Raw genomic sequence first — 22246 nt, 5'->3', positions numbered from 1 at the left:
TTTATAATATGTGTGTGTATGTATATGTAACTATATGTGCAGATACACCCCACTAAATGGATAGAAGACTTATTGATACCCTTAATAAAGCTAGGCCATTTTTCTCTTGAAATATTAAAGATTTGAATGAACATGTTAAAAATGGTAATTATTTTTATGCAATTTTGTTACACATTTACTATTTTCTGCTAATGTATATGAGAATACACAAGCAAAATTTTAAGAACTTTGAAAAATTTCCACTTTATATTGGTTGGAAGCAAGTAAAATGTGATTTTTCTTTTTATTGGTTGCAGGATCGAAGTAAACAATTGGAGCAGGTCCATGCAGTTATCGGACCTAAGTCATGTGACCTGGATTCTCTCATTTCTGCCTTCACATATGCATACTTTCTGGACAAGGTGAGGGGACATGGGACTATCTTCTTAGTACCTCAATTGTGTATCTTTTAAGAATAAATATTTTACAGAAATAAAAGAAGCCATTAGCTTAGTTTTTCATGTTCTAGTATATTGCTGTGCAGAATAAATATTAAATTTCCAGTGGACAACAGACATTTATGGAATACCTTGTGTATGTCAAACATTGTTCTAGATATGTTTTACTAGATTTCTCTCAAAACTGTTTCAAATAACATTAAAAATTGTTATAGTAGTTTATTGCTTTTATGAGAATATAAAGAAGTAACAAAAAGCAAGACTTGGGGGCTCTTTCTTTCCCTTATCATATACTGTGTGACTTTGTGCCTTTGGAAATAGAAAAATATGCAGAACAACTCACATGAACAAAACATGAAACACACAATACTGGCTGAAGATTCAGAGACAGGCATGGCCTGTCCCGTCTTTAAATGTTTGGTTGTCCTTTGGCCCTGATGATGATGTCCCTTAAGGGAGAATCTTCCTACTCTGTGAAGCACAGAGTTACCCACAGAACTGGAAGGGCCTTTTAACAAACTGTCTTCAGACTTCTCGTCTCTAAACACCATCAGGCCACAGTAATGGACTCTCAAAACTTTCAAATGTGTGTTCCAAATGTTTGGGTACGATCTCGTGGAATTTTTAAGTTTCCAGAGTCTGGTTTATTTTATTTCAATTTTGTTTGGATCTGGATCCCCTGATACTATGCATAGCTGATCTGGAGTGATTTAAATTCACATGAAAACCCAGTCTTCCAGAATGAGCTGCGGGTGGCAAGTACCGCTTTAGGGCAGCTGACAAAAATGATGGCTAAAGTATTCTGATCTCTACATGTGGGCTCTATAGCAAATTTATCTTACAAGTTGTTGAATTTTTGCAAGGAATAGTAATTGGTATGAGGAGATGGATATGTTTGAGTCAAGATGTGCATATTAAGCAATCTTTGTTATTCTCTCTGCTGTTTACCCAGAGGACAGTTGACTGAACTGGAATGACTTTAAGACTATCAGTGATGTGCAGTTTTAAAAAGTGTAATAATAATAATAATAATGATAACAACAACAAATCATATACTATGTACTAATATATCCTATATATGAGATATGCATACCCTATATACTGTTACATGCTATAATAATATTATAACTGACTATGGTTATAGTACCGTGAATAAGCATGCGCCATGGAAAGAGGAGGTAGGGTAGATGTGAGTGATGAAAGCGAGATGGTTGGTGGGTAAATGGAAACATGGAAACAGACTCATAGGCCCTCCTTCCTTTTGGAGACTTTTAACTGAGCATAGAAACAAATGTGGCATTTTGCAAACGAGTCACATACTGGGGGTTTTGTGGTTTCTGGGTGTCTTGGTTGTGCTTGTTTGTTGTTGCTGTTGTCTGGTTGTTTTTTGTCCACTTGACACAAGCTACAGTTTAACTGGAAAGAGGAACCTCAATTAAGAAAACACCTCTCTTCAGATTGCCTGAAGCAAGTCTATAGGGAATTTCCTAGTTTAATGGTTGATGTGGGAGGCTCAGCCCACAGGGCAGAGCAGCGCCACCTCTGGGCAGGGTAACTCTGTGCTGGTTGAGAAAGCCAGTAAGGGGCAGTCCTGCAGAGTTTCTGCCTGAGCTCCTCCCTTAAGTTCCTGCCCTGAGTTCCTGCATGATGGACTACGAGCTGGAAGATGAAATCAGCCCTTTCCTCCCAAGTTGCTTTCGGTTATTGTCTTTATCATAGGAAACCTAGCTAAGACATCAAGCCTTCGTCTCCTCGTGGCAGGCCTTGCCTGTGATTTGTGGGCTGCGCCTCTATCGAGTTCTCCTAAGAACCAGCATCAACCTTCAGGGCTCTGTGGCTTTGCATGCCTCCTTCACACACTGCTGAGTAGAACAGAGGCCAAACCCCATTCTCCAGACACAGAAAGCCAAGGAGAACGGCTTTCTTCGATTCACTGGGCGGGGGTGGGGCTGCCACCTCGTTTTTCTGATCCCACCTCCCGATTAAGTCCTTCTTGGACAGCTCAGGACATACACCCCAACTCCTGTACCAATTCTACCTATGCCTTTGCAGGAGTTAGGCACAACTGTGAATTAATTAGGGAGAGTAACACGCTGTACATAAGCCACTGATTACTGTGTGACTGAGGTCCAGTATTATCATCAGAGTGGAAAGAAACCCACTTTGTTGGAGGAGCTTTTGTGTTTCAGGTACAACAGCAGTTTCACTTAAGTCAGGGAAATTATTAAATGTCCCCCTGCTTGTCCTATGTCTCCGACGGCAGCAGAACAAATCACCCCTGCCCTTCTGTGTTAGAGAGGGGCAGACGACAGCACGCTGGGGAGTGCTTGTGTGGTAGGGCTGTGGTGACACAGGAAAGAAGGTCATTTGCTTATCCAGAAACAAAGCCCGGCCAAGCCCACAGCCGTCTGGTGTCAGTGATGTCCTCATTGCCATTCCCTCAGAGCGATTTATAAAATTCCTCTACTCGAAAATTCATATAGAAAAATAAATTCATTGTGAATCTGAATCCTCTTCCTCCTCCTCTTCATCTGGTCACCACAAATATTTTATATAAGAGGTCCATAAATTTAAGTATTCGTATGTAAAATATATGCATATGAAATGGTGTGTGTGTATATATATATATATATATATATATATATATATATATATATATATATATATATATATATATATATATAATGAACTCTACTGAACTTATATTTATCAGTATATCATAGAATCGATTAGCATGTGTGTTAAACCTGGCTGCTAATTGAATAACCAGCTGGCTAGACATGGTTTGCATTTTAGCCATGTCACAATTCATATTCCATATTGCATTGTCGACTGAACCCAGGCTACAAGTGTCCCATTTTGATGGGGACACACCTACCTCAGTCTGTCCCAATTACCAACATTTTGTAATTCCATCAAGATATGCATATACTACCCATGAAGAGGAGATTATGTGTGTATTTGTATACATACATACATTCAAACATACATACATTTTTTTAATCATGGAGGGGTTAAAGTAAGACCCAAATGTTTTCAGTTAGAATTGTTTGTGATATTTTAGGTTTATAGAGTAAAAAGGTAAGCAAGCATCGTGGCTAGGCTGACGAGGTAGTTCAAAGGGTAAAATGCTTGCTGTCAGAGCTGACCACCTGTCTGCTTTCCATGAGGACCCACATGGTGGGAAGAGACAACTGGCTTATGCAGTTTACTCTCTGACCTCTGCATGTGTCCTGTGGCATGCACAAACACACACATGCATAGGCGCATGCACATACACTCACACACAAACAAAAAATATAAATGTAATGATTGTTTTAAAATTGTTTTAAGGGTCCTCTTACTAGAGGTGAAAGAGCTCTGTAATTGGGCTCAGGGAGATTTGTGTGGGATGTCAAATGGTTTCTTTGTGAACAAAAGGCTTATACTCTAACAATTAGTGCTTAGCTGGAGGAGAACTGCTGTTTGCAGAAACTGAGGTGACTTCTTTCTCGGCAGGTCAGTCCCCCTGGGGTCGTCTGCTTGCCAGTGCTGAATATCCCAAGAACTGAATTCAACTACTTCACAGAGACAAGGTTTATTTTAGAAGAGCTGAACATCTCTGAATCATTTCACATATTCCGAGATGAGATTAACCTGCATCAGCTGAATGATGAAGGAAAGCTGTCAATCACGCTCGTCGGCAGCCACAGCCTGGGGAGGTAAGACTCACAGTGAGGCTCTGGACACTTGTCCTGAGGGAGGGTTTCCTGGATGGTTGTTACCATGTTCTTTGTTATTGTTTAAAAAGAGTCATAAAAAGGACTTTATTAAAAATATAGTATTTTTAAATGACAATATTGGTCTATGTCAGTTCCCCATGTTTACTTTGAGATTTCAAATTGATGTCTTTAAGTAGAATGCTCTTGTAAAATTAACCAAATTAATATTCTCTTATTATGACCCAATAATCTTATGTATTGATGTTGAAAATAACTGACAGAAATTGAAGCCAGATAAAAGAGAAAGGATCTAAAGAAATCTCATTAGAGAAAAGGAGGAGACTGGAAAATGGGTCACGAAAATCACTTGATTGTGGTTTTTCCCTTTTCTGTGGTAACAGAAAGACAGGCTGTTGATACTCCATGCAGTTTAACTGTCTTAAGCCACAGAAGAAACATGTGGAGCCCAGGGTCACAAATGGGTTTGTCCAGGCACCACATGTAGTCAATGGAAAAGTTGAGATTAGGACATGGCTTTTCTGCCTTCGTAAGCACTTAGGGAACTGTGAGCTGAGGCCAGGATCTGAGATAGAGGGAGAGGAATAAGACAAGCTCCCTATCTACAGATGACTGCAGACAGACCTCTGTGACACACACTCTGCTGCTATTGAGTGAAGGCCAAACACCCTGTACCAGCCAAACACTCTGTAGCTTGAAGTGTTCATTCTTTATAGTTCACCAATTTGCCTACTGTTGAAGGCCTTCACAAAATTAACCTCGGCCCTAGAGTACTTACAATAAGACTTTCTACTTAATAATTTTTAAATGTAACCAGTTTTTAAGGAGTATATTTACATATGGATTTAAGTAAAGCTAGGCTCCATCCGTTACACAATTGGCTACAAGGCATTTTGGAAACAGTCTGTGAGCTGTTTTATTTCTATACTGTTTGAGACCCATTAAATTCTTTTGAATGATACTTACTGACCATCTGTTGACAAAAGGCTGGAGGTTTGGGGTGAGTTTAATCCTCAGTTATAGTCATCAGCTTTTTATCACTATAGTAAAGTTTCTGACACAAACTGTGTAGGAAGTAAGGAGAGGGTAATTTTTCCCATGGCTCTGGGGAGTCAAATCTCTGATCAGACCACTAGAGTGTTTGGGACTGTGGTGAGGGACTATTTATCAGCAAGAAGAATAAAACTCACACCTTAAACCAGGGTGGAAACTAAAAAGTAGAATCTCCCAAACCCCTGTGAAAGCATGTCCCCAGTGATCTAAGGATTGACAGCAGGACCCACCTCATAAAGCCCTCAGCACCCCCTGCCCCCCACCCCCACCCGCCTCATGGGCTCTCAGTACCCCCCCATGGAGTACCTTCCCACACATGGGGACCTTTGGAGGAAACTCAGGTAGTCCCCAAATCACACATAGCTTGGGTGTCCCTAGTTATCATGCACTTGACTACAGCCATGTCTAACTTTTTCAACTCATGCAACTGACTTGAGAAAAGATGACACAACAGCACAAGAATTGCGGAAGAATTTTGTCCCCACTTAAGATGGAAAATGCTAAGTTGACCTTGAGAGTAAACTTATAAACACTGGGGATGTGATTGATTATAAAATGGAATACTCCAGAAAAGTAGAAAGCTTACTTTCTTTATTGTAACTCATTTATATTTGGATAGTCAGAAAAAAAAATGTAGCTTTTCCTTCTGTATCTTTCTACTTTCGAGAAAACACACTTCTCTTACATATACGAAGGAGGTAAGGGGTGGGGAATAGCCCAGTGATGGAACACGTGCCTACCATGTAAAGTGTTTGCCTGAGATTGATCTTCAGCACTTCAAAAATAAAAGGTACAAAATTTAATTAGTTAACTAATTAATTAACCGTCTGAGTTAAAAGAACCATGGTGAAGCTGTCATGGGCATAGTGGTATTTCCTTTTTTCTGAAGTTCAGTGACGTTTCTGACCAGGTACTAGAGTCAGGATTTCACCTGACTATAAGCACAGCTCTCAGCCTCACTGTGCCTCTTTCCCCATTTGTAAAATGATCTTACTACAACCCACTTCATAAGGTCAACCCAGCTACAATGTTTCTAGCCATATGGAAATCAATGAAATAGTAGCTATTGGGGAGGTATGAAAATGCTCTAGGAATCCTGAGGACAATAATGAATAGAAATGACATATAATGAGACACAGATTAACGTCCTGTTTTCTTCTGTGTGTGGAGGGGGGCGGGAGGTGAGTGTGGGCGAGAGAGTGTGTATGAGCAAGTGTGTATTTTTGTGTGAATGTTTGTTTGTGTGAGTGTGTGTGTATATTTGAGTGTGTGTGTGTGTGTATATATTTGAGTGTTTGTGAGTGTGTACACCAGCACTTATTCAAACGTGTGCACAGTCATCCAGACCACAGATCCGTATCAGTTACTTCATCCCAACCTCATCTTTTGTGGTAAGGCCAATCAATGAACGCGGTGTTTGCTGATTGGCTAAGGCTGGCTGACCAGCAAGCCCCAGCAAGCCTCAGCAAGGTCCACCCACCCACTCTCTCGTGGTGCTGGAGTCACCAAGCTGGGACACTTCAGGCTTTTTTTACATGGGTGTCTGAACTCAGCTCCGTATTCTTGCTCCGTGGATGCAATTCTCTAGCTCCGGTTGGGTCCTGTTCTTCACAGTCATGAGAATTTATGTTCTGAGCCATTTAGGGGGAAATCATCATGGCTTACTCATGTCCCAAAATAGGAAAACATGCCATAGCTCTTCTTCTTCTCCGTTTATTTGACAGTGAGGACAGAACGTTGGAATCCGCAGTTGTCAGAGTCATTAACCCTGGAGAACAGAGTGATGGTGAGCTGGGGTTTCCGGAGTCTTCGTCCTCGCTGGTGCTGAAGGAGCTCCTGCGTGAGGCCCCGGAGCTCATCACACAGCAGCTGGCACATCTCCTCCGAGGTGAGGGCGGCGCTGCCAGGGTTAAGCTGGGAAGCTTAATGGGCTGGTTCTGGGCCTGCTCATGCAGAAAGAGTGCGATCCATTCTTGGGTTAACAATCCCTTTAAAGACCCCGGGAAGCTTCATCAGAGAGGCAGGGAGTAAAGAGTTTGTTAAAGAGTAGCATTATATTGAATATTAAAAATGTGCATTTAGAAGCAGGCACAGGGGCCTGCACTGTTTCACTAGACAAGAATGTTAAATGGACCTGCTGCACCCTGGATGGAGAGCGAGAGCGGCTTCTCTGGCTGTTAATAGCTTCCAAAGGAGAGTCTCATCTGTGACAGCGTACGTGCAGATCAGATTTCCCCGTTCCCGTGGCCTTGGAGTACGCCCCATACTTTGCATGCTTTGTGTATATAATCCTGCCTGCAAGGCAAAGTACGCGCCTTTTGTTCCGATGATGAGATGCAGGGTCCTTCAAGCCGGTCTTTCACAGGTTGCATTCCACCTGTTTTCAACGAGGGTGGCCGCCGTGTGGTCCCCTCACAGCCATCATTCTACATTCATAGTCTCCACCTCATGGACTCCACCAACCTTGGGCTGAAAACAACCATTTTCAACTGTTCTTGTATCAATCACAATCAAAGCATTTTCCATTACTGTTATTCTCTAAAAGACTCTGCTAACAGTTTACATTGTTCCTCCATCGTACTGGCACAGGATTGTACTAAGTATTGTAAGCTGTGTGACATATATCTGAAGATTTCCCAGGACGTAGACAAACCCCGCATCATCTTACACATGGGTCTAGGGCACCCACAGATTTTGGAATCTATGTGGATCCTTGGCCAAAATTCCCACAGACACTGGGACCGAGCATATGCGGCTATTGTCCATTGCTGGAGCTCACTGCTTCCGAGGAATGATTTTCACATTAGAAAGTGTCCATCAACTTTGGTGCCACAGAAGGAGAACAACCATTTGGTCATTTTTGCATATGGGACATGCAAAATATTTTTGGTTGTGAATAAAGCTTCCTTTTCTTTCCACAATCCACTTAGACTTAGCAGGCATGAATTAACTTCAACATGTTTAATATAGAACTGCTAGGCGACAGACTGATGGGACAGAAAACAGATAAGGCTGAGGACAGGCTGGCTCAACCCCTCCAAGGACTTTCCTTCTCTGCCTTGCTCTCTACTACAATTTGGAGAGGGTAAGTTCAAGAGTCACACAGTTCCTCTAAGTGTTTTAGAACCAATGGCCCCATAAAACTTCCCATCCATGTTATGATGGCACCTTAGCCAGCTTTCCAGCTAGCTTTGTATTGGGTCCTAACTGGGATTCATCTACATTATAACTGGTTTCCACTGACGCTTTTCGTGATTGCAGGTGGAGACCCCATCTAGGCCTGGCTTTGATCTATTTCTGCCACAATTTCAGTTACCTTTAGAAGGTGCACATAAGGGGACGACCGGCCCGGCTACAGCTAACCACATTCAGACTCCAGGTCCTCCATGTCTGTGAACAGCATGGCTCTTTCTTCCCCCATTCAAACATCCATCTTTTCATGAAATGAACCCTCCTGGGAGTTTGGATATCCCCAAACTTCCGCACTCTGGAGGACTCACACTATCTCTCCCTGGAGTGAGCTTGTTTCCTTTCTCTGATACTCTTTTTCTACCTGTCCCTACAACACGTCTCCATTTGTTCTCACCAGAATGAAGAAAGCCCTTCTATGCGCTGCCCACTGCACTCACTACCTAGGGCCTCCACTCTGCCTGGCATATAATAAAACTCAGTGGCATGAATTTTCCAAGAGTGGATTTGGTTGTGTGAGAGAGTAGGGAGTCATGGAAGAAGTTGGGAGAGGATAAACCCTAATCAAGATATTTTCAATGAAAAAAGAATCCATTTTCAATAACAATGTTGGCAGTTTTTAAATAATATTTCTACTTCCTGTTGTCATGACTGCATTGATTGTGGTAGTGCCTGATACTAAAACCGACTGCTGTTGTGAGCCACCCTGCTAATATCCTTACTGTTCAGAGCATAGCTATTTTTTTTTTCACTAATAACTCTTTTCTTTAATTCTCTTTTTTCCCCCTAGCTCGTGGAAAGCCTAGTGGAGTTCATTTCATCATTTTGCAATGACTGACTAGCTTTTGTTTCCATTGATTGTTGTTGTATGTATAATCATAAGGATTATGTCTATAATTTTAACCCTTTGTTAACCACAGATCATCTAAAGAAAAGCATGGAAAATACGTTTATAAAAACACAAATATGCAGATCAGCAAATCATCAGGAGGGATAATTACCCATCTCAAAAGGCAGACTGTGAGGACACTGCTCCCTTCTGGTGCCTACAGCCCACTCCTACCTGGAGGAGGCCAGCATTCTGACTCTGTGGCATATACCCTTTGCTTTGCTTTATATGTTAGCCATCCCTGGGTTCATTTCCCAGGACAGTACACATGGGTTATGTATGGTGCTTTACACAGAGGGGCCCATACAGTCTCTACAACATTGGGAATTTCAGAAGGAATCACATGTCTGTCTGCATTTGCTTCAAGAAGCTCACATTCAGAGTTTGAAGGTGGATAACGTTGCCATGACCCCAGGGTTTCTGTGACATCCGGGTCTTATTCTTTCTTCTGCTGCTTTTTCACTCAATCCTGACTCTTTTACTGTTTTATTATATTTCTATGCCTTTTGAATAAGATACTTCAAATATTCAGTGCAAGAAGTATTTACATATTAAAAATGGTCCACAGATAGCCGACCTATAAGAGCACACACTGTTTAATGTACGTGTAGACCTAAAGGCGAAGCGAATGTACGCCGGCTGTGTGTGCACCTATCTCTGTTTCAGAGGTTGCTTGTCTCGTTCAGTTCCTCTGTTTCTAAAAAGGAACAAACTGATTTTAAAGGTTGGCTTTTCTTCTTATTCCACAAGTCCTCTCAAAAGGGCATCTGCCTCTGTTCCAACTCATCTATATCTGCTAATGCCTTTCTCTCAACACAAAGATAAGTATTTATATTCAGTCATTTGATCGTCTTGGTCCTAAAACTTACTACTAGAATTATCTATCAAACTGTTGGCAATATCCCATACTATTTTCTTCAAACATTGATGAAGAGCCTGGTTGCTATGGGTTTTGCAAAGTGGTCATTGTATACCATTGGTGAAAAAATCTCCTCCTGTGTCTGATAGGTTTTTTTTTTTTTTGGCACTGTGTCCTTTTGGCTCTGAGGATAATTAGTGATGTGTCTAACAAGTAACTCAGTACAACAACAGCATTTCAAGGTTGGTGAAGTATTAAAGCCATTTTGAGACAAATTGAATTTAATTTCTCTTCTTTTAAAATAACTACCACTGTTTATTAACCGAGCAAATTAGGACAACCCCACAGTAAACAGCGTCGGTTATCCTTTTAATAAGCAGTGTGTCAGTCGGGTGGTTCTGTTGCCAGCAACCTTGTCTCCCAGCACTTCTTCGCAGCATCTTTAAACAGCACACATCTCCTATGGTGTTTCCCGCAGATGTTAGATTTCCCAGAAGAGCCCCCATTCAAGGTGGAGTTTAATTTAATAGAGGTGCTACAGAAGATCCACAGAAGGGAAAGCGGCCGCTGGGCTCTGAAGCTTCGGTCTGAGTTCTGCAGAGACACCGAGGCGGCTAGCTTTTCTTCCCTCCAGCAGATCTCAGTGCTGGGCATCTGCCTGCTGTCCGGGTGCTTAGTTCTTTGATCACAGGCTTCCTTCCTGTCCACTACACCTTCTTTCTCAGGTACTTGGTCTTCAGCTCTGTGGAGAGTTTTCATTTTCCTTCTGAGATGTGCTGCAATAGGGACCTGCTTTTTCTCCCTGCCTGATGCAGGTCCTTAAACGGGAGCTTTCTCAAAGCCACTGTGTCTTCTCTTATTTGAAACGTTGTAATTTCAAGGCACAAATTGCTACCATCTAGTTTAAACAGAAAGGCATATATTTACAAAGTATTACCTTTCAGTTATTTGTAAAGTACAATAATTGTAAGAAATTACATGTACCGGAAGACCCAGCTGTCCTGACTGATAAGATCACTGATCTTATCAGTGGGGTTCTTGGAAATGTATCTATCTTTTGTTTTCTTCCTGTCCTATCTGTCTTTGTTATGTGGTCTATCTATCTTCCTTCCTTCCTTCCTTCCTTCCTTCCTTCCTTCCCTCTTTCCCTCCTTTCTTTCCCCCTTTCATCTCTCTTTCTTGCTTTTCTTCCCCTTCCCTTTCTGGAAGATTTTTTTCTTATCATTTTCAAACATGGCCAATGTGAACATAGTCACATTCTGCAGCCTAAGGTTTATGTTTAGTCATGTCCTGGATTTGTGCCAAATATAAATGTCAGACTGTTTGACCTTTGTGGTCATATGTCCTCAGAGATGTGTTTGTAGGGGATGGCTGCCAACTCTAAGATCCATTAAATCGCTGAATCATCATACTGAGGTGTGTGTGTGTCTTTGTGTGTGTGTGTCTGTGTGTTTCCAGGAGCCATCTGGCAGTGAGATATCAGCCACTGATTTCCAAGCATGCGTCTGTCAAGTACACGCTTTGCCCAAATGGCCCTTCAAGTTTGTTTGCATAAGGCCTTGACAGCAGCCACGAGTTGAAGACTAAAGCAAACAGCAGCTCTTGTTCTTAGGATGAAGTGGAAAACCATGTCCAGGTCTTCAGAAGCAGGCGCTCCATTCTCCATGCAAAGCCAGCTGACCTTTAACAAAGACTAGTTGTTTGCTATTTTGGTAGACTGGATTAACAGCTCGAGAAAGGTCCTTATAAGGAGGTCAAATAGGAGAGGAACAGAGCCAAGGTGGGTTTTTTTTTTCCTTTCTTGCTCCAAGGGTGACTCATTTTATTTCCAAATGGCTACAACACCCGAGGGTTATAACACCCGAGGGAATTATGTCCGGTTTGCTTAGCAAGAGGCTAGAGGTAGGAAACAGAAATTATAGTTTCTCCTAGAAAATCAAAGTAACTATTCAATCTTGGCTTTACCTTTTCAGTTGCACAAAGGTATCCTTTCTCTTAATCTCAGACATTCTAAACCTGCAAGGATTATAAACAAATAATTGCTTATTTCTATATCTTTTTAAGTAAAACTGGGATTTCACTCTAAGTCTTTTTTCTCCTTTCTCTTTCCCTTCTCTGTCTGCCTCTGTCATTTATTCCTTAATGTGTTCATTGTTTGTTTATGAAAAAAATCAATCCCAGGTAAACAGAAAGAGGACTTTTTTCTGTTAGGTACTCGTCCTGTAGACAACGACAGTCTTCCGTGCTGTCTCTCAGTTCTACACAGGGCTGTGTGTACAGGGTTAGCCGGCTGCAATTGCTAGAGTCTCTTTCCAGCTCCATTCTCTGGAACAAAGGAGTTTATGGGTGATTCTTTTCCAGAGAAATGAAGCATTTGTCATATTCTCACTATAATAGCTTTCTTTGTAGCTTACTCTCAATTCTATCTTCCTCTTAGCAGCCTGTGAATAAATGGAATACTTTGGGTGCAGGTGTATGGATTGTTTATGTCCTCACAGTTTGCTGGAAGTTAAATCAACACTTATTAAGAACCAGGGTCTAAGGAGCTGACAGATGTCCTCAGCTACTGTATATCTTGATACCAATTCTTAACAAAACTATATAATTACTAGAGATGGTGGAGTTTCATATGAACTGTTTTACTTTAGCATCAAATACACTTTAAGTACTTATCCACTACCAAAACCAAGAAGAGAATTCTAAGACAGATTTAGAAGTAGAAGAAGAGTTAGCTTCAGATCCCTTCTGTGATGCCTTTTCTAACTGCATCGGAGTTCATGGAGGTGTACAAGCTCTGGGTCTGGTTAATTTGAGTGTGTGATGTTTTTATTCATTTACAAAATTTTAAATAACAAATCTTACAAAAATAAATGTTCCTAATGTGAAGTAGAAAGTCTCCAAAGGAGTTCTGGGATGAAGCTGGGCCATAGCCTTTATCGAAGACAACCCAGTGGAGAATGTCTGCCTGAATGGGGTTCCCAGTCCTTGATAGGAGGGAATGCACTCGCTGCTGTTAAGCCAGACAGAATCAGTGTCTGGAGCCCTTACAGAGGTGATCTGAGAATCTGGCTAGCTGCTGCTAAGCCTGACGGAGGGAGGCATGCAAATATGTAAGAATGCTGCCTTACCTTTATAGAATTTGAAGAAAAATGCACTTTAACTCTTAAAATACTTTCTTAAAACATATTATTACATATCTATCAGCATGGCACTTTACCAAAATTAAAAATAAAGAAATCCGCAAGTCAAAGAAAAGTTGATTCTTACTTTGACCAAGTCAAGTCCATAATGCTAAGTGTTCTATACATCAGTGCATTAAACGTGTAAGTTTTGGCTTTTTTGTGATTATTTATATGAATACAGTTTTTTATTACAAACTTTAGAAGCAGCAAATTACTACATTTACTTTGTATTCTCTTGCCATTTATAGAGTCTTCCAGGCTTAGGAAATGCAGTTTTAATTCTTTCCCTCCAGCTCCTCCCTCTTCTCTCCTTCCTCTTCTCTTCCCTGTTTCCCTACAGTCGTTTTGCTTGATGTGTGTTTATTTCTCACTGGTTTCATCTTTTTTTTTAATGTAATTTTTAGCAGTCTTTTTTTAAAAAAAGATTTTTATTATTATATATAAGTACATGGTAGCTGTCTTCAGACACACCAGAAGAGGGCATCAGATCTCATTACAGATGGTTGTGAGCTACCATGTGATTGCTGGGATTTGAACTCAGGACCTCTGGAAGAGCAGTCAGTGCTCTTAACCACTGAGCTTTCGCTCCAGCCTAATTTTTAGCAGTCTTATTGACTACAATATTTCACATTATCTTAACTATGATTTTGATTCATGGTTTTTCTTAAACATTAGAATTCTTTCTTCCCCCTCCCTAGCAGGAGCTGTTCATACACATATTAAAACCAGCATCGTGTTCTTAGTTCCTTAAATTTTTCTCTTCATGCTTCTGGATACATATTTTCTTCTGACTTAGTTTCCAGGTTCCCATCACACCTGATCTACTGCAGAAAACACTTTGGGGTTCTTAAGGCCAGCTTTGAAATTGAGAATTTTACATTTTCGTTTGATTGGTTGTAAGATTCTAATTGCTCGGCCAGTTTTGTTTCATTCCCGTTGGCTCTCTCCATTCATCTTCTTGTGAGTTTTCCTTCCATAGCTTACAGCTACTCAGTTTTACTTCCTTCTATGGAATAGCCTTTGAGTGACAGCTGAACATTAGTTACAAGGTCAAGGTGGTGAAAGTGGACTGCCTTTCCATCTCCGAGCATCTGGTAGAGAGTTGAAGAGATCACATCTGTCTGATCAAACTGACTCAAAGTAGGATCTGCAGTACACGGAGAATGTTCTGTTTTGTTTTACTCTTCCCCTTGGCAGCAGCTGGCAAATATTTCCCAAGGAGACCAGCAAGCAGATATTTTAGGCTTTGTTGAGACAGTTAATTCTGATCTCATATATTTTAAAAAACCTGTGAACAATGTAGAAATTAACAGGGATGGCTGTGTTACCATAAACTTTATTTACAAGGTCAAGCAGCTAGCTAGACTGGTAGCCCTTCATGCCTCCAATCCCCAAACCCGGATAACTAAAAGTCCTTTTCCCCGAAGGCTTTCCCTAAGGCCTAATGATACCACTATTAGGTCTTTTCTCTGACCAGTGGCTACGGCTTCTGAATTAGCAGATGCTTGGATAGGAATGCTGGGATGCTGGGTCTCTGTTCTGTACAAGCACCAACCTAGCTCCTAAGTCGCTGCTGGAGGCCTCTGATACATTCACAGGTTTTATGTTGTTGCTGTGCATAGAACTTCGTTCTTCTTCAACTGGTCTACTGGATCCAAAAGCTGGTACATGTCTTTTATAAAATTTGCATTTGTGTTGGTCTTAAATACAAATAGGATAAAAGTCATTTTTATGTGTTACATTTTTATGTCGAAAATTACTCAAAATTTCTATATTCACCCTCCAGTTTTGCCTCGTCATGTTTACTAAATAGGTCCCATTTTCTTCACATTAAAATGCTATTCACAAGCACAGAACAGAGGGGACAGCAGCTGGGCTCCTTACCTTCCTTATCTGTTTAATTTTCCTCATGGTAGCCAGAGTATAAATTCTGGCTTATAAAAATACAAAATGTAGATTGTAGTATGTTGTTCCTCCTTTTAAAAACTCCGTAATAATCCTGTTTACCTTAGAAGACAAATCTGAATGGCAAGACAGTTTGAAGTTACTGTTGTTACCCACCTCTAACTCTTCACTCTTCTTTTATTCTTTTAGCATTTCCCCCTAAAACAAGAGCAGCAAACTAGTGGCCTGAGTCTGCAGTTTAGATACAGGCTTTGAGACAGTGTGATTAGATAGTTGTAAATTACTTCAGGGCTGTGTATGGTGCTTGAAGGGCTCTCGGGTTAGCCAAGCTGTCAGACCGTAGCTGCGCACCATGGGATTGCACCATCGTTTGGTTAGGAGAAGAAGTAAATGAATATATAAAATTGGTAGGATAGAGAGTTAGAAGAATGTTCTCTGACCCCCTCCCCCATGAAGGGAAAAGAATCGACTAAATTTTTTAAATGGTTTGCCATTAATTTCTATTTTTGAATCATTTAAAACCCCTGAGTTTGTGGGACGATGTTTGGTTCCTTCTTCCCAGACTGTGTCCTGGAGAACAAGGGTCACCAGCCCCTATGCCAGGATCTGCAACACAAGAACAGTGATTTTCATTGTCCCTGTCTTGGCTGATGGAAAGCTCAAGAGCATTTGTTCTCATGGCTTTCAGGCAGCATCCTGTTCAAGTGGATGACCATGGATCCTGAACTCCCAGAGAAGCAGGAAGAGACGCTCTCCATCCTGGAAGAACAGTTTCCAAACCTGCCTCCCAGGGATGACATCATCAGTGTGCTACAGGAAAGCCAGCTTAACGCACAGGGTGAGTGACTGTCCCTGTCTCTCACTGCTTCCTGGGAGACTGGCTTGTGTGGAGCCTTATCTCAGTGTGCTTGCATTCTCTCTCCACTTTTCATGTGCTTGTGGAGGGGTTTCTAAGTTTGTGATGTTTATCTGGAAGCAGGCTCCCTACGTTGAAATCATCCTCAGGCTTCTCCCTGGGTGTAGACACCTTCCGCACTAGCCCGTGGATTATACACTGTGTGTCATCGAGTTCCCTAAGGCAAGGCAGTTTACTAGAGGAGTCTTTCAAGTGCTTTATTCAGCAAGTAAGCCCTGTAGGATACAAAATTTCAGTAAAGAACTCTGAGAAAGAATTCAATCTGTGTCTTAGAGTGGTCCCCCTTAGATGCAACCCTGGATGGGGTTCGGTTGCCCTGGCTATAAGGCTTGGTGGCTAACTTTCTGGAATTTTGTTAGGTGGCTAATACCGGATTAACTGTTTGAAGTTAGTCATGGTAGGTGAGCCGTCATGACACAACAGAAACAGATGAGATACTACAAACTAAATTTAATTGCTGTTTGTTAAGCCAGAAAACCACTAAAATGTGGGTGCTCTCTAGTCTGGTGGGGAATGAATTCCCCACAGTAGGCTCTGGTGACCACAGACCAGAGGGGTATGATGCTGGGTTAAAGAAGATAAAAAGAAGCAAGGAATGTTCGTGGTGTTTGTCAGCATCTGCCACACATAGTCTCCTGTGCAGAGTGTGGGTGCATGCGTGTGCACAGATGTACAGGCGTGTGTGTCTTTGCTTCCTGTACCACACTACGCTACTATTGTTGCAATCTACTCTAGAAATCAAATCAGCTCACAGTTGACCCTGAATCCAAGAGGAATATTGAGCTGATGTCTGTTCCCCATGTTGCTGTGATGAACAGCACGCTCCATCCTGACAGGGAGCACACTAGACCATCTTCATAATTGTGAAAGAATGCCTGTGCTTTACATAGCTCCATAGTGAATCCGTCAATAGAAAAGGCCAGGCAAACACTTGGACAACCTTGCTCTTGTTTGTCTGTGATAGCGTTCATTGAAACGCTTTGGTCAACCATCTACAACTCTAGAGTTCTCAACAATGTATTCAATTTAGATCGTTTCTGCCATCAAATAGGAATTCAATAACACAACTGCCAGAGATTATTACAGGGATGATCAGCTCAAATAAGAGAGCTGTTGTTGTTGTGTTTGACTGGATAGCACTATGTAACCTGGCTTGCTTGCCTGGAGACCCGGCTGGCCTTGAACTCCTAGAAATCCACTTGCCTGGGCTTCCCAAATGATGGAATTACAGATGTTCAATATCATGGCTGGCTCAATTGTGATAGTTTTATGAAGTTTATAAAGTACAATTTATGTAAAATTAAACTGGCAATTATAAAATTCTAGGGGCATCACCTCAATCTGGCCTTTTATGTTAGTTCTCAGCTACTTTGTATGGTGAAGCTGCCCACTCCTTCCCCCAACCAACCTACTATGGGGCATTGGAGGCTGGCACCCAAGTGTGGCCTGTTCCAGGCTCTCTTGACTGTCTTCGGTTTAGTCAGTGGGAAGAACAGTTAGGGCTAAAAAAAAGGATGTAAGACTGCACAGGCATTCCCATTTCGGTTCTTGCTGTGATACCATTCGCTGGAAGATTCTCTTCTCTAGTCCAAGCCCCTCCTGCCCCTGACTTGCCTTTGGTGTTAGTCTCTGACCACTGCATCTTTCATTTGCTCCTTTATCCTGCCCCCCACCCATGTAAGTGTCCTGCCCCCCACCCATGTAACTGTTTTGCCCCCCACCCATGTAACTGTTTTGCCCCCCACCCATGTAAGTGTCCTGCCCCCCCATGTAAGTGTCCTGTCCCCCCACCCATGTAAGTGTCCTATCCCCCTACCCATGTAAGTGTCCTGTCCCCCCACCCATGTAAGTGTCCTGCCCCATGAGAGTTAAGTTGTTTTTGGTTTTTTGCCTGCATTGTACCTGACATAGATGCTGCTACAAATGTAATTTTTGATTTAGTGTGTGCTTATAACAAATAAAATGATACTTTAAAACGTTGAGGTTAGTAGAACAACTTTTTAAAATAACCTATTAACACACACACACACACACACACAGAGAGAGAGAGAGAGAGAGAGAGAGAGAGAGAGAGAGAGAGAGAGAGAGAGATTCCAGGTATAATTTTTTCCCTTCATTATCCACAGGTTTAAGTCTTGAGCAAACAATGCTGAAAGACCTAAAGGAGCTGTCAGACGGTGAAATAAAAGTGGCCATCAGCACTGTAAACATGACCCTGGAGGTAAGGGCAGGGTGCTTTCCCAGCCAAAAGAGATTTCATACAATTGCCATCTGAATATCGGAAGTTCAACGTCCTGCTGTGTGAGTCACGATAAAAGCTTGCCTCGAGTGTCTGGGTTGGTGGAAAACTGCCAGGCCTGTATCCTCATCTCAGAAAACAAAACCATAACCACACCCCTCCACGTGGCTGGTGTATGCATGTTTTACCTATACAGGATTAGGTTCACTTGCATATTTTCTCTGTGCAAACATATTGTGGTTTGGCCTTTGTAAGCTATTTGGACACATGTCACTTTAACATTCAGCAATGACAACACAACTCCAGTACTGGCATGAGCCTCAGCCCTCTAGTGTGGCTGATGAATGGTTTGGCATGAATGCTACCCCGTCTTTATGTCTTTCTTTAGTAAATTACCTCTACTCTACTTTGGGGGTTCCAACAACATGTGTGTTAATCTGAATTAACCCAACTAATGGGAGCTACATTTTATAGAGACACATCTGTGTCTTTGTGGAAGTTTATACTTTAAAGAAACCAACGTTTTCTTTTATTTCCTTAGTCAGGCTTTTGGCCTTTGATTGGAAGCAGGTAGTTCAGAAGTGCGTGGAGACCAGGTTGACTGATAGGAATCTGTGTTTAGAATGGTATGCTGCTGTTTGGGTCTTCCTCTTCATAATGGTGACTGTCTCAGTGTGTCTATTTCTGGGGAAAGGCTGGAACACATATTGGTGTCCACGATTTACAAAATCCAAGAGCAAACGAAGACCTTTGCTCTGTGACCTCTCTCTGAATCCATGCCCGGTGGATCAGCCTCACAGTTTAGCTCACAGATGTACGTGAGCATCTGTGATGTCATCAGTACCTGTAGGTCGCACCTCCAAGCAGATGGAGCTTCCTTTCAATGTGCAGATCAATAAAACAGTTTCCATGGACTTCCAGATTGATAAATGCTCCATCTAATTAGCTGTGGGTGTGAACCAATATAAGACATGTGTGTAATTTGGGATGTACTAACTAGATAATCACCTTCAATTAGAAATCTGCCTCTTTTCTAGAAACCAAAGCAAAACATGGATCTTGCAAGGGTCAGTAGCTCTGAGAATCATTTCTACTGGTTCAAGCCTTAGGGTTTTCTTTAGCTTCCCCCTCCCCTGTCCCCCTTCATTTAATGGCATCTTATTAGGTTTTAAATGACTTGTTTGGAATTCCTTCCCAAATTAACATAGAACATCTTCTAATTGCTCAGGAAACTGTCCGTGGTTAGTGAGTTATTTTGAGGCTACAGAAATCATACACTTACTACTGCTTTAAAACACCTTCATTTGTATTATACAGTATACAAATGGCTCTGTCAAATATGTTAAATTGTAAGTGTTTATCCAGCAGAATCAGGGGTAGAATGACGGTCTTAATCTCAACAGTAATTTCCACGGAGGGCCAGCAATTAATCAGGCAGTTAAGTATAATTCTGGACTCCCTGTGTGATTTCCTGGGAGCAGCGAGGGCATTTGTGTATATGGACAGGTACCTCTGAGCCTTTCACCAGCTGAAAGTAAATCGGAATGTTGTTAAACACCACATCTGCATTTATGCCAGAGTGCTGATGTTCGTAAGGACCGAGGGATGAAACAAGGACCCCTCCATAATATGCTACACCTTCCTCGGAAGGGAAAGTGCTCACTAATCCAGTGTGGCAGTGAAATCCCACACATAGTTAAAGGCAGAATATATTTCCCCCTAGGGCATCCCCAACTCTATTTGAAGAGGATTAGGGTTCAGAATTCCTTTCTAATTCTCAGACACTTCACTTTAAAAACCAGGACCAGAGTCTCCTAAATGTTATTATGTGTGTTTTAGAATAGTTGCTCAATGTTTCCACAGCTTTCTAAACCAGGCTTGCTCTCCCAGACATGTCACATTGGGTTTGCACCTCATGGCCCTCTGTTTCTTACTGCCAGTCTCAGAGCTCTTAGGCAGCAGTCTTTATGACAGACACCCCAAGGATTTAACTGTGTACTATGGATTCCATTGAGTGGGAACTGGCTTTGTATATTTAATAATAATTAAATGACTTCTTAAAACTGGAGGTGGTAGTTTGACATGTCTTCAACTTTTGGGCACAATTGTGTGCACATAGTAGGTGCTTAGTTAACACAAATATTTATTTGTGGTTTGTTTGATATCTGATTGCTATCTCTTTCTAAATTTGTTTACTTTTACACTGCTGAGGACCAAACTCAGGACTTTATGCTTCCTAGTTAAATTCTCTACCACTGCTTTGTTCTTGGATTTTTCTTTTTCATCTTTCCCTTTTTCCTTCCTTCCTTCCTTTCTTCCTTCCTTCTTTCCCTCCTCCTTCTTCTTCGATCATGTCCAGAGACACCTGCTAGGGCTGATGGAAAGGGACTATGCCATGACTGTCACAAACTGTACAGTTCAGCAGAAATATGTTATACGGTTCTGGAAGCTCAAGGCCTCCGACCAAGATGCAGGTTAGTGCTGTCTGAAGGTTGTGAGAATAAACAATATTCCTTGGCTTGTAGAAGCATCACTTAGACTCCTGGCCTTATCTTCCGGCCTTCTGTCCTCTGTATGTGGCTCTGTGTCCTGACTGTCCTGTTCGAGCTTTAAGAAATCAGTCACAATGAACCACATCCCACCTAATGACCTCATCTAATTATATCTATCACAATCCTGTTTCCAAATACAGCCCCATTCTAAGTGTGTCCAGTTCAGGGTTTGACAAGGGTTCCGGGGCGGGGGGGAGGGGAGCATGCACTGTGATGAGCTCTCTCAGAAAGCTCAAGATAATGAAGCGCCCAATAAGATTGTCTATATGAGCACGGGTCTGCGGCTGCCACATGCACATCAGTTTTCTGTGTGAGACACACTGATCATCACAGCTCCTAACATTTAATCCAGATTCAGAGCTGGTGTTCTCCACCATTTGTCTACAGGGCTGTTCTCTGGGGAAATTTGTCTATAGGGCGGGGAGTTGGGGGACGTCTCCTGACCAGCTCTGCTATTTCAACACGAGGGAGAGAACTCTGGGCTGCATGCTGGTGGAGTGATTCAGTTCACTTACTCATTGAAATTACATCACTGCCCACAAAGTGCCTTTGAGCACAGCAGAGTGAGAAACACCAGCGCTTTCCATCCGTGACCACAGTTCCACTCCTCCCTAACGAGAGGGAATCTTTATTTACACTTGGTGAATGTAAATTGTCCATCATGACTGGAGATTTAAGACTGAGCAAGCCAGTCTAAAGTCTACACTGTTTTAGACATTGCTTATTATTTGAGCTTACATTTTTTAAAGACATAATGAAAGACCTGTTCTATTTTGTTATAAAAGGCATAGGGTTTTGTGTGTTTTATTTATTTATTGGAAACATTTCCCCCTTTTTTCCTTTTCATGACAGTGTTTCTCTGTGTAGCCTTGGCTGTCCTAGGACTCACTCTGTAGACCAGGCTGACCTCTGACCCACAGATCTGCATGTCTCTGCCTCCCAAATGTTGGAGTTAAAAGAGTATGCCACCACTAACCTGCTTAGGAAAACATTTTTGATGAGCACATGTTTCAAAATGTTAATAAATACTGAAGTGTTTTTGAAAGTAATGACTTTTCAAGCCTTTTAACCCAACCAATGGAAACATAGGGACACGTGCTTTTCACGTTCTACCCTGTTTTCATTTGAAGAAATAATTTTGAGTGTGGATGTTTCTAGGGATCAAATCAGGGCCTCATGTATGCCAGGCATACTTTCTGCCAAGCCACAGCCCCAGCACTTTCAGGCTCTAAATGATGACTTCCTCCATCTCCTTCGGAGTCTGCGTCTGTCAGCAGTTCCTGGCTACTATAAAAGACACCTGCAT

The 22246-nt window shown here is 41.8% G+C and overlaps 1 protein-coding gene across 1 annotated transcript in view; it reads left to right on the top strand.

The window, feature by feature from the left end:
* The window catches only part of PRUNE2 (prune homolog 2 with BCH domain), a gene marked incomplete at both ends in the record, with an annotated part of 232247 nt that overhangs the window by 37535 nt on the left and 172466 nt on the right, over positions 1-22246 (top strand). The window contains 5 exons of the mRNA XM_080911149.1: positions 297-401; positions 3936-4138; positions 6934-7097; positions 15922-16071; positions 18276-18370. Of these exons, the coding sequence (XP_080767275.1) occupies positions 297-401; positions 3936-4138; positions 6934-7097; positions 15922-16071; positions 18276-18370 (717 nt within the window). The remainder of the gene's footprint in view (positions 1-296; positions 402-3935; positions 4139-6933; positions 7098-15921; positions 16072-18275; positions 18371-22246) is intronic.

The sequence above is a fragment of the Micromys minutus genome (assembly GCF_963924665.1).
Source record: "Micromys minutus genome assembly, chromosome: 2".
In the NCBI taxonomy this organism is placed as follows: Eukaryota; Metazoa; Chordata; class Mammalia; order Rodentia; family Muridae; genus Micromys; species Micromys minutus.
This window is presented reverse-complemented; position numbering and strand designations above follow the sequence as displayed.